This window comes from Rhamphochromis sp. 'chilingali' (assembly GCF_963969265.1).
Source record: "Rhamphochromis sp. 'chilingali' genome assembly, chromosome: 20".
Classification (NCBI taxonomy): domain Eukaryota; kingdom Metazoa; phylum Chordata; class Actinopteri; order Cichliformes; family Cichlidae; genus Rhamphochromis; species Rhamphochromis sp. 'chilingali'.
Window position 1 is genome coordinate 9,808,074 of NC_137947.1, and position 12,776 is coordinate 9,820,849.

General features: G+C 44.8%; 1 protein-coding gene across 1 annotated transcript; it reads left to right on the forward strand.

Annotated features, from left to right (window-relative positions):
* Positions 1–460: 460 nt before the first annotated feature.
* Positions 461–12,365, forward strand: nid1a (nidogen 1a). Its single transcript, XM_080869382.1, has 20 exons — positions 461–729; positions 2,294–2,596; positions 2,674–2,900; positions 2,975–3,264; positions 3,482–3,622; positions 3,807–4,058; positions 4,338–4,538; positions 4,654–4,887; positions 5,082–5,219; positions 5,915–6,043; positions 6,425–6,562; positions 7,692–7,811; positions 8,264–8,485; positions 8,602–8,774; positions 9,255–9,381; positions 9,465–9,636; positions 9,810–9,967; positions 10,049–10,172; positions 10,895–11,007; positions 11,564–12,365. The coding sequence occupies exons 1-20, from the start codon at positions 526–528 to the stop codon at positions 11,686–11,688; spliced, it is 3,591 nt and encodes a 1,196-aa protein (XP_080725508.1). The 5' UTR covers positions 461–525; the 3' UTR covers positions 11,689–12,365.
* Positions 12,366–12,776: the final 411 nt, after the last annotated feature.

A 12,776-nucleotide genomic window follows, 5' to 3' on the forward strand; every position in this document is an offset into this window, starting at 1 on the left:
AAATGATTAGTGTATGGTACAGTGCTTTGTGATATTGTCCTTTACATAATGTTTCAGTCAAACCGGGCATGGGGCTCTGTTGCCGGTTACTGGTCCATGCTCTGATGGCCTGCTGGCCTATGTCCAAACCTGCAAATACAGCTTCAGTGTTGTCCCTCCAGAGACAGTGGCCCTTCTATTAAAACCACTTATAATCTGCACATAGCTGTCTGTTTTCTACTGTATTGGCAACACTGCAATAATCCGTTTGAAGAATTTTAAATAAAGGATCTGCAAATGACCTTAGCTCTTCTCAGAGTTTAATTTGACTCAGTCAAAGTGCATGCCATTATAAAAAGAAAACAACAACAACAGCACCATACCATTTGTTTCAGGAACATTAATGAAAGCAAAGTTTGGGCTACCTCTCACTGAAACTCCTCTGTGAGTTAGTGACCGCCCACAACTCTTTCTACAACTACTGGGTTGGATGTATCACTCGCGCCTTTAACGCAGGACTGCTTAGCTCCCTCTGAAAGACGGACCATGGGTTGGAAGGAGAAAGGCTGGATTGCTTGTCTGAGTTTTCTCGGATTTGTGGTCTCGGTAAAGAGCATAAGTCGAGACGAGCTTTTTCCTTTTGGTCCGAGCGCAAGAGACCAGTTACTGGAGCCAGGGAATGATCAGACGTACCGACTGGATCTGAGCAAACCGGTGTTGTTTTATGATGGCACTTTCCTCAGCATCTTTGTAAGTTAATTCTTAACATTTTGATGATTATTATTATTAACATTAATGCACTTGCGTTGGCTTTACTGGTCATCAAACGTCCGTAGTTCTTGCGCAATTGCGCGTTAGCCAGAAATGGAGTGAATTTAAACAGTTCCTGGAAGTTGGACAACGGAGTTCCAGCAGCGTATGACTTTTTTCTTGTCTGTGGAGTATTTGTAAATACTGGATTTCTTATATGCAGATGCGACTGTATCATGTCGAAAGCATGTGCCCAGGCATTTCTTTGTTTCCCTCGAGGTTATCATTTTACTGCCGATACCAAATACCAAACCTTATTTTGCAATCCATCCTAAAAACACCCAGTGATGAGACAGAGAACTTTACAGAGTGGTCACTGGGAGGTTTGTTTCTGGAATAAATGCAGTAAATCATGTAAAACTGTATGATTTGCTAGAATATTAACTGTTGGCCTGTAGTGTTTTTAAAAGCCGCACCATTGTGTGGAACGGACAAACAGCCCTTTATTCCCGCAGTTCTGGTTTCAAAGAAAAGTGCTACATCTCTGTTTCAGTGCTGCATGAGTAAACTGTGCCATGACGCAGTGATTACACTAACAGATGCATTCGTCAAAGCTTTGCTGATGTTTTATGCATAAAGATGTTTCTACCAAGCATTCAAGCTCTTAAAATGAAAGTTTCTTCTTTAGTAAAGCTTGCCATTCATTCCACAGTAGCCTGTCCAGTCTCAACCCAGTGGAGGCTGTCTCTGCACGATCTCCATTTAAGGAGATCGTGCAGAGACAATGATTAACGTGATTAACACATGAGTCTGAAGCTTAAATGAAACACATGAATGCAGCGTTCACCAATTAGTCTGCTGACTGCCTCCAGGTTAACCTTCCATTACCCACCACAAACATATTTCTGCGCTGCAGTCAAGATGCCCTCAAGAGTTTTGTTTTCATCTCTGAGACGGTCTGCCCTGAACTGTCTCTGCCCTGGGGTGGGGGGGATGATTCTTCTCACCCTTCATGAGTATGATCCATTTTTTACTGAGCACTTACATGTTAACCACTAACCTTAGAGCTCTCTATCTGCAGCACCTCTGTAAATAGGATCACTGATCATTTTCCCAGATCTACCCTCCATTTTGGCAGGAAGTTTCTGTAATGACATTTAGTGCGCAATCTTTAGGCTCTCTGGGGCTACTCATCGGGGGCAAGGACAGGAAACCTTTTGTTTTTTCCTTTGGTCAGGAAGTGAAGGAGCCCCCATGTCCAGTGTGTGTCTGGGCATGTTTTCTTCACACGAGCGCTTTTTTCTTTCTTTTTTACGAGCCTTGCATGTGTTCCCACTGCAAGTGTGTAAAGACTGCGTTAAATAGCATCTTGTTTGTTCATTAGCACAGTAGTGGGACATAGCTGCTGACTCAAATCATTACTGCAATGAAGATCAAAGTGGGTCAGATTGTATCCCCTGTGAAACAGTTCAAGTTGTGTCAAGAATAAAACTGTGTACAACATCGCAGGGATTTCATTTCAGTTTCTGTCTTCTGGATTAATGATTTTAGCTTTTCATTTCAGATTAATACCAATGGGTTCGTCGCCACAAAAGAGCCAGAAAGCGAGCTGACGTATCTTGGCAAAATGCCCCCAAAATTTGGCATGATTGCAGCTCTGCAAGGAGACCTGCACACGAGCGATGGTGTGGGGAAAGTTTTCTTCCGAGAGGACTCCAGTCCTGATATTCTACGCCGCGCTGCTGAGCACATCAACAGGGCTTTCCCTGAAGATGACGAAATCAATCCCACCCATGCTGTGGTGGTCACCTGGGTTGATGTCACCACCCATGGACTTGAGAGCAGAGGAGACAGCGGCATCAAGAAGGTGAGTGTCAAATAGTTATTCAAGTAATCTAAAGTGGATGTGATCACTGACAGAGTCTATAATGTTTTGTTTCTCAGAGAAACACCTTCCAGCTGGTTATTGCATCTCTGGAGACCACGTCATACGCTATTGTCCTCTATCCAAGGGATGGGATAAAGTTTTCCTCCATGCTTGTGGGAGACACTAATGTAATCATGCATGCTGGTTTCAGTAAGGGTTTAGTCCGGGGTTTCTTCAGTTCCATCAAGGGACCATACTACCGCACCACCACTGATGACGAGCAGTCCGTTAGAGCTTTAGCAGAGTAAGTCAGACGGTAACAATGACGGTTCTTGAAGACATGTTTTCTGCCCAGAATCTAAACTTTTCCCCCCACAGGGAGACGAACTCTGGCCTGAGGGGTGTATGGGTGTACGAGATTGGGACTTCTCCCTTTTTTAGCAACGTGGCTCCAGGTGAGGTCCCTGAGCTGCCCACTGAGGCTCCACCACAAGAAGATGTTGACGCTTATGAGGAGTCCAGCGCTGCAAGGAGGCCGTTGTACCCTGACAGACCGGTGGTAGCCTACCCTCCTTATCTGCAGGAACAGACTGAAGTCCACCCAGTTCAGTTCCAACCACAGAACCCGGAGGTGGTGGAGGTGGATGATCCAATTATAAATGTAGATGGTGAGTTTATGATGTTTTAATCCAACGAGTGCTTTTTAGTGAGCCGTTCACCCACACTCGCTGATGGTAGCAAGCTTGTCTGCAGCTCTGCTTCCTGAGCCATGCTGTCTATCACAGTGTATTTTGAGAGTGAGAGCATGTCGTATATAAATGTTTATTGTACTTGTCTTATCAGCTGTTCCAGTCATGGTATTCTTACCGTTCCCCATGTTTTCAGTGTTCTCGTACAACCTTGGCAGCTGTGCAAACAACAGAAATAAATGCTCCAAGTTTGGTGAATGCAGGGACTATGCCAACGGATACTGCTGCCATTGCATCTCTGGCTTCTATGGCAACGGGATACAGTGTGTGGCAGAAGGTACACGCAGAAAAGCGTTTAAATATGACGTTTTTTATTAGCTAGTTGATGTGGAAACATTAGAAGAAATCTTAGCTGTTCTTGGATGAAATTCATTTTAAGGGAAGTGGGTTTGCACATCTCGGTGAGTAACTTCAGTGGGGTGGCTGTGTTTTTGTTTTGTTTTCTTTGGGGGATTTTGCAGGAAAGCCACAGAGGGTGAACGGCAAAGTACACGGAAGAGTGTTTGTGGGCAGGTCTCCTTCTCCGGTGGAGTTCGCCAACATCGACCTCCATTCTTACATTGTTGCGAATGAGGGTCGAGCCTACGTCGCCATCAGTGACCTCCCGGAGACTGTTGGGCCCTCGCTGGAGCCCCTGGTGTCAATTAGCGGTGTGATTGGGTGGGCGTTTGCTCTGGAGCACCCAGGCTTCAAGAACGGCTTCAGCATCATCGGTGAGTGAGAACAACGCTGCAATGAAGATATCTCATGATGTGATATTCAGTAGCTTGCCTTGTAGTTTTTACAGGGTTTAAAAAAAAACTAGTGGGAAGCATAAATTTCTGTAAACAAGCTGTTTGCGCTGCTGCAAACACAGCTTGCATACAGCTGCAGTCTTCTGCACTGTCTCCCTGAATTCCACTCGCATTACCTCAGCTGTAACAGAAGGCCACGAGACAAAGTTCATCCCGGGCCAGTATTAGAGTTAACATCCTCCTCTCTGGCCTCCACAGGGGGGGAGTTCACTCGGCAGGCTGAGGTGACCTTTATGCCAGGGAATGAAAAGCTGAACATCAGGCAAGAGTTTAAAGGCATCGATGAGCACGACCACCTGATTGTGAGCACCAACCTGGAGGGCCGGGTGGCCGAGGTGCCTCTTGGCTCCACCATAAAGCTCGACCCGTATTCTGAGATCTACCAGTACAACAACAACTGTGAGACATGACTTGAACAGAGAAACAATATTTCACCACCTTTTCTGATTTTGAGCGAGACATAAAAGAAGTGAAAAAAGGTGAGCGTTTCTAACGTGTCCATCTTGCCTTTCAGTGATCACCTCGTCGTCCACTCGGGACTACGTAGTGACTCTGCAGGATGGATCCAGGGAAACCAGGAGATATCAGTGGCGTGAGACAATCTCCTTCAACGGCTGCTATCATAGCGAGACTTTGAGAGACATGAAACCTACACAGATGCTAAGCGTGGACCACATTTTTGCCATTTACGATCCTGCACAACAACTCATCCGGTTCGCCCTGACCAGCAAGATCGGGGACATCAATGGTGAGAAGACGTATTCGTTTTCCTGCCTTTGGTTTGAGCTCACTTCCTTCCTCAGGAACAACGTCCTGACAGAGAGATTATTTTTGCCAGACAGGCTTTTTGTTGCTATTGTTAAATGGTAAAAATAGGTATGTTTTGCTTCAAAAACCCAAAACAAAACCTGTTTAGAAATAAAATTCACCTTTCCTTTTCAGGAGGGCAGCCGGAGCAGAACCCATGCTTAACCGGAAGACACGGATGTGACACGAATGCTGTTTGCAAAGTCGGAGAGGGAGCAACGTTCACTTGCCAATGTGCTGCTGGTTTCAGCGGCGATGGACGCGCATGTTATGGTAAGAACTGCATATTTAATCGTGTAACAAAGAGCAGTTAGAGTTTATTTTCTGCTTTTGGAAAAAATCTAACTGTTTCCATATCTTTCAAACTCATCATTAAAATCAACCCAGATTTTCTAAAGCCTTCCTTCCTGACTAGGGAACGGCACAATCATACAATTAGCAGGGGGAGTCCCATAGGATAAACAAAGCATTTCCGACTCAGAGACCAGGTTAACAGAGCTATTTCAACCTCTATACAACCGAATCTTTTGCATTAGAGACCAAACAGGAAGAGGAAGGAAGAATTTCAGACAGATGCTATCATAAAAGTATTATTATAAATCTAATCAGGCTCTTTTCTTTGATCCGAAAACATTTGATAATGAAAAACTTATCTGGCAAACCAGACTTCTCAAACTCTGACCCAGTCCAAGACTATTTAAATCAAGTCATTTTGTTTACACGACTCAACGTCACACGTAAAGTTTCCCAGGATTTTACATACATAAAAACAGGAAAAAGGCACTTGGACAGAGAGGCGATCTGTCCAGGATGTACCCCGCCTCTCATCCTATGACAGCTGGGATACGCTCCAGCCTCTTCTGTGACTCTGAATTAGATAAGCAAAAGACAGTAGACAGACGAAAAAAAAATGTTATCAGTTTAGCATCTCATCACTACTCTTTTCTTTCTTTTTCTTTTTTTATCAGACAACGATGAGTGCAGAGAGGATCCTCAACGCTGCGGCCCTAACGCTATCTGCAACAACCAGCCCGGGACCTTCCGCTGCGAGTGCGAAGAGGGGTATCAGTTCGGTAGTGACCAGAGAACCTGCATTAGTAAGTGGCTTTTGTGTGCTGTAAAGTGCTATTCCATATCAGGCAAACCCTACCTGGTTCTAAGGAGGTAGAGGTGCAAACATAACCTGTAATAAAATTCATTATTGTATGAAAAAGTCTGTGGTGATTATTAACACGTGTAGCAGCAGCAGCAAATTAGATTTGCTCAGCGCGGTGGCTGTAAAGTATTTTCTGGCATGCCCCAAAAGGATCCAACTTGAATTTCAGTTAAATAAATATTAAAGTATATTCATTCGTCTTAATTTCACGCCATATTTTTCACCCTGTTCCCCAACTTAAGCGGCTCTATCCAAAACCAGTCAACACATTATTTTTCTCACGCTGATAGCATTTCCCAGAACTTGTTCTGCTTCTCCTCAGAGGTTGATCGACCCGTGGACCACTGTGAGGCAGGCACCCATACCTGCTCACCCCATGCTCAGTGCAGCTACGCCGGAGGCTCGTCCTACGTCTGCACCTGCCTACAAGGGTTCACAGGAGACGGTAGAAGCTGCCAAGGTACTGCAGACAAACATAATGCTCTCAGAATTTTTTTCATTGTTTGTTTGTTTGTGGGTTTTCTTTTTTGCATAGTTCACCAACCTGCAATAAGCAGTGTTACGTGTTTTCTATTATTAAATGAGTTTTTAGGTAATTTTACTGACAAAAAAAGGCTTAAAGTTTGTTGGCTGCATGTAAGGATTTGCAGTTTTCCCTGTTCCTTCCATTTATGAAATAAAATTAAACAATTAAATTAAATAGTAGGAGCTTCTAAAGCAGGGGTGTGAAACATAAGGCCCAGGGGCCAGAATCGGCCCAGCAAAAACTCCACCCCGGAGTTTTAGAAACACAGTTTTAACTTTACTCACTATAACTTCACTTTATTTATATTTGTTTAAGTTTTACACCTTTTCCTATTGATAAAGATTCCCCCCACCCCGCTTTATACTACAGCAAAGTCATCTATAGATACACAATTACATGATGGAAATTTCCTGGGTTTTTTTTTACTATCTACCACAGAAATTTATGGTTTTGTTTTTTTACAGTGAGTTCACAGAAAACGGCTTTGTTTTCTGAATGAAACTTTGAATTTTATAACTACAGGACAGTCTGGGCAATGATTTTACACATTTGTCATGTAATTTCACTGGTCCGGCGCACTTAAGATCAAAGCAGCTTTAAGTGTGACCGGTCAAAAACGAGGGACATGAAGAAAAATCTGCTGAAAGTAAGGACTACGTTCAGTGTGGCCAAAATCACTTGATTCACCAAATGCATCCTTAGGAATTATTTGAATTGTTACACCATCTGCTCGGGACTGTGGGCGGTCAGGTTGGTTGCATAATACACCAACAGAGACCGAAGAGTGAAACATTAAAAGCAGATGGGAATTTCATGTGTAGAGGTCCCGGGTCTGGGTGTAGGGTTTTTGGAGGGGTTTCTCTGGTCTGGGTCCTTCCATTCTTTCCACATTTTTGCTTGATTTTCTGCTATTTGAGGAAAGTTTAAGTCAAAGGTTCACCCAAGCTCTTCTGCATGGATCTCCACTCATAAAATGACACAGAAAATGTTCATATTTGATTTTTTTCTGCTCTCTCACCCTCCATCCATCCATCTCACCATCATCTCATCCATCTGCCTGAAGACATAGACGAGTGTCAGCAAAGCAGGTGTCACTCAGACGCCGTGTGTTACAACACAGAGGGATCCTTTACCTGCCAGTGCAGGCCAGGTTACAGCGGCGACGGTTTCCAGTGCCTTCCTGGTAGGTGAACTCTCTGAATTGCACTGCTTTAAACATTTGTTAGCTGGCTTGGCTGCACATTCATTCTGGGGGTTGAAAATAAAGCCTGTGTAGTTACATGTTTGTTATGGAGGTCCTTCACTGGAGTTCAGACAGCCGAGTAATAGTTTTTTGTTTGATGTTGTTTCGCAAAATGGGTCATTTTCATTCACAGCCTTGTAGCCGTTTAGGCCGGAGGGGGTGTTTGGAAAATGAATTCCTCGCCAGAGTATATTGGTGCCAGCTGGAATCTGTTTCTCATTCCCTTCTGGAAAGCGCGAGGAATTTGTCATGCCTTGTGAAGGATGTGAATTTTATGTGTAGCTGAAATTTAAATTAGAAGACTCCAAAAAGATAAAAGAAACAAGTTCGGGGAGTTTGTTGCAGGCTGTATTTGTTAATTTTCGAGTCTTTCTTTTCATATTTTTCTTCAGGGAGGCCAAAAACACGATGTGAGGTTCACAGAGAGAACGTCCTGGGTGTGTCTGGCCCACGGGGGCCGCAGCCTCCGATTGGCGCTTACATCCCCACGTGTGATAACAACGGTCAATATGAGCCCATGCAGTGCCATGGAAGCACGGGACATTGCTGGTGCGTGGACCAAAATGGACAGGAGATCTCGGGGACTCGCACCGGGCCTGGCAGCAGACCAATGTGTGAGTAAATCACAGAAAGAGGTGACAGTGTCACTCACAGTGGCATTAAACAAAAACTATGGAAGCACAAACACTTCGGGAGTTTTGATGAACTGATTTGTGTGCGTCTCAATTAGGTATCGACCACAATACTGGGCTGCCGCCCGTCGGACCCCGGCCACGGCCCGATGTGGACGCCCTGACCCCAGGAACACACCTGCTGTTTGCCCAGAGCGGCAGGATAGAGCACGTTCCTCTGGGGGGTTACAACATGAAAAAGAACGATGCCAAGCCCGTCCTCCACCTGCCCGTAAGTTCATCTTTAAGAGAGGAGTTATTTCATAAATTTTTATATGGCTTTTGCAGCAGTTTTATTCTTATTTTTAAGTTAAAGCCACAATTTCCTGTCAGGATTGTTTACTTAATTTAAATAATATATGAGAAAACAGTCACAAATAACTGCGCTCTGTTGTCCTAAAACTTTCTTCAGCTCTGGGATTTTTCCCATCTGCTTCTCGCATCCAAAGCTTGCACTTTACTGGGGGCACATGGTGACATTCAAGCTAATTGCTAACATCAGTCAGACAACTTTACAGTTGCAGTCTGCTTTTCTTGTTGCACTGATTTGAGCTGCTTGAGCTCCTCACTGTGTGACTCAGTTTGTTTGGATTTAAAGTCTCGACGATACCATCCAAAAAGCACATCTGCTCCACGTTCTGGACCGTTGTTGTGTGACGAAAACTGCACTTCAAAGGTTTGTTGTTTGCTCACACCCTCCTTGGCTCCACAGGAGAAGGTCATCATTGGTGTAGCCTACGACTGTGTGGAGAAAATGGTGTACTGGACAGAAATCACGTCTCCCTCCATCAGCAAGGCCAACATCGAGGGGGGAGAGCCCACTTCTGTCATTAGTTCAGGTAGTGTTTTCTTCATGCTACTGGTTCCCCTACATTTTGAAAGAGGAGGTTTAAAAAAACAGAAAAATGCACTGTTTTAACAGGTTTGGAAAGCCCAGAAGGGATTGCGATTGACCACTTGGGTCGAACAATGTTCTGGACGGATTCCGCTAAGGATCACATCGAGGTGGCGTCTCTGGACGGGTCTAACCGACGTGTCCTCATAAACACCGACCTCGTCAACCCACGAGCCATCATCGCTGACCCTTCCAACGGGTGCGTTACGATTTAACAGCCTGTTTATTGAACATAGTTTGAGTTAAACAGCACTCTTGGTGAAAATCTGCGATGCTCATTTACTTAAAAGAGCAGGTAACATTCACAAACAGATTGATATTCAGTGTTGCTGAACATCACAGCAGACTCACTCTTCACCTGTCCTCCAACAGTAACCTATACTGGGCTGACTGGAACCGTAAAGCCCCCAAGATTGAGACATCTTACATGGATGGATCCAACAGACGGGTGCTGGTTAGAGACAATCTAGGCCTGCCAAACGGCTTGACTTACGACCCTCACAGCTCACAGCTTTGCTGGGCAGACGCAGGTAGATTTCAGACGGATGACTCATCTGTGAAACGGTGTCTGCTGTGTGCAAGCAGCACTAATTACAGTCTCTTGCCTGCAGGCACGCAAAAAATGGAGTGCATGGATCCAGGTCGGGGTAGTCGCAGTACGGTTTTGGAGAGGATCCAGTATCCTTTTGGAATGACAGCTTTCGGGAAAAACATCTATTACACCGACTGGCGAAGGTTTGATTTTTATTTTAAGAATGTTTTTTCAAACTCTGCCTTTTTAAATCGTGAAAAAATAATAATAATAATAATATTTCTTGCAGCTGGAGTTTGTTTATAAATGAGACCCACTGGTGTTGTAGCACCGAAGACACAGGGTTTTTACTTTTACCTGTGATTCAATGTGTCAAGGCAGAGGAAAGAGAGGGAAGGTTAAAGGTCAAAAAGCTGCCCACACTCAACCCCCTTTACATTCTCTGTGGCAGGGCTCAGACGCTCCCACACTCGAAATTGTGGAGCTTCCTCCACATGTGTCCGGCTCTGTAAGTTATTTATTCCTGAGCGACTGCAGAAAAAAAAGGGGAGGGCTTTGTGTGTGTGTGCATGTGTGAGTATGTGTGTGTGTTAGTGTGCACATGAGGTGAGGAGGAGTCCTGAAAAGTGACAGCTGCTTGCAATTTCTCAGCCCCAGACGTCTGCGAGTGACCTCCACAGGGCCTCCCTGTGATCTCGCCAGGGCCGCAGAAAGGTTGAGAGGAGGTGGTGTGGGTGGTGCACACTTAAACAGTTTACCACAAACTATGTCATGTTGTGGCTAAGAAACCTACCCTCATCCCCCTCTTTGGCCTTACTCAGTCTCGACAGACTTTGTAGGAAACATAAGGAGGCCGGACGGATGATTGCGCAAGCTCAGATAGTCCTGGATTTCTGAACTCCTGTGCTGACTGTGTTTGCAACAGGGATGCTGTGATTGCAGTGGACCGCTATGCCAGCAGGGAGTCAGATGAGTTCCAGCCTCAGAAGCGGACCAGGTTATACGGGATCGCCACAGCCTATGCCCAGTGTCCTGCAGGTAGGAAGTTGTGATGGCACATTCCCCTTCAATTCCCCCTCTTCACATGCTCGAAGCGAATCTTTGCACGGTATCTAACCCTGATGTTCAGCTCCACTTTAAAGCCGCATGCAGAAACTGCTTGACCCTTGTATATTTGGGGGCTACCTTTGAGGCCAACCTTATTATGCGTTCCTTTTCCTTTTTGGGACCAGGCTGACCTAGTTGTGACCTCTGCAGGCTCTCTAAAGAATCCTTTAGAGCACTTTGCAAACAAAACAAACAAACAAACAAAAAAACACGAGTACAGTTCTTAATCTTTAAGCAACTGGGGGAATTCTTCCAGCTTGTATTTATTATCAAGCAAAGGAATGACTAATGGCACCAGGCAACAGCCTCTCTTATAGATAAGGCTAAAGCCAGGGAATGCAGAGTCAGGGGAAAGGGGCCTCCAACATCTGGAGATTGCTGCGTGCTTCCTTTGGATGTTTTTAGTGCATTAATAACAAGCAGTGAAAAGGCTATTTCCCACCGATGCCTGCTGTAAAATGTTTCCTTTGTCCCCTCCGTCTGTCAGGACAAAACTACTGTTCTGGAAACAACGGTGGCTGCTCCCACCTGTGTTTAGCAACACCAAACGGCCGTTCCTGCAAGTGTCCCGACAACGCGGCTCAAGTGGGCTGCGTCGAGAGAGAGTACTGAAAGGAGACATCCAGCGCTCCCGGAGTGGACAAGTTTTAAATCCGGAGCCCCTCAGCATGACTAAATTCGAACTGCTGCAGAACCAGAACCGCCTCTGAAAAGCAGAGGTGAATTTACTGTGCCTTTTTTTTTTCTACTGCTCACTGTTATTGTTACCTACATTTTTTGTGTGTGTGTGTTACATTTCCCATTTATAAAATCACAATGAACTGTAAGTAGAAGCACTACCATGGTGACCTTTTTCCTGAGTCCACAAAAACTGAGAATGAAGCTCGAAGGAATGCGTAATTCTAATGTGAACTTTATCAGAGCGGTAAATGACATCATCTCATGCACTACTGCACACTGAACCTGGGCTTTTTCTCATGGAAGTGTTATTGTGGAACAGGGTAGGGGGGGAAGCTGGTGGGATGAGTCTAGATGCTGAGCAGAAATGTGAGGGAATAAAAATTTTTCTGACACCGTGGGCTCCCGAGTTTGTTGCTTTACAGCGACACCTTGTGTTAGGTAAGTGAATTACAAATATTCATATCTGGTGCTGTTGCGGTAGGTGTCGCCATTGTATAACCTCAAAAAGGGGATGCCTTGTGATATACAGTACCTGCCATGGTTGAATAAATAACTGGTCTTGCAGATTTATATGTATGAAAATGTAATAAATGTTTATTCTTAAACAATTTCTGCGCGACTTTTATCGCAGATGACTTATACACAGGTGCCATTATACACCATTTCTTGCAACAGGCTTATTTTTAACAAGCTGTGTGTGTGTGTGTGTGTGTGTGTGTGTGTGTGTGTGTGTGTGTGTGTGTGTGTGTGTGTGTGTGTGTTTCTTGTCACATGACTTATTTTTTGCGTCTGCTTGGATGATGCTTCTTCTTTCTCAAAAAGGATCAAGAAAAGCTGCCACCCACGCAGTCTGTGTGCTGGAGGGGGGAGACACGTACGTCAGTGGTGCATTAAGGGGGCTTTTAATAAACCCGGAATATTTTTATCATAAAGACTTGAAACCTGATTGAAAACCTGCTTCGAGTCGCAGCAGTCGTTACTGTCTCTCTCCAGTGACTTGTCCCATTCACATCAACGCC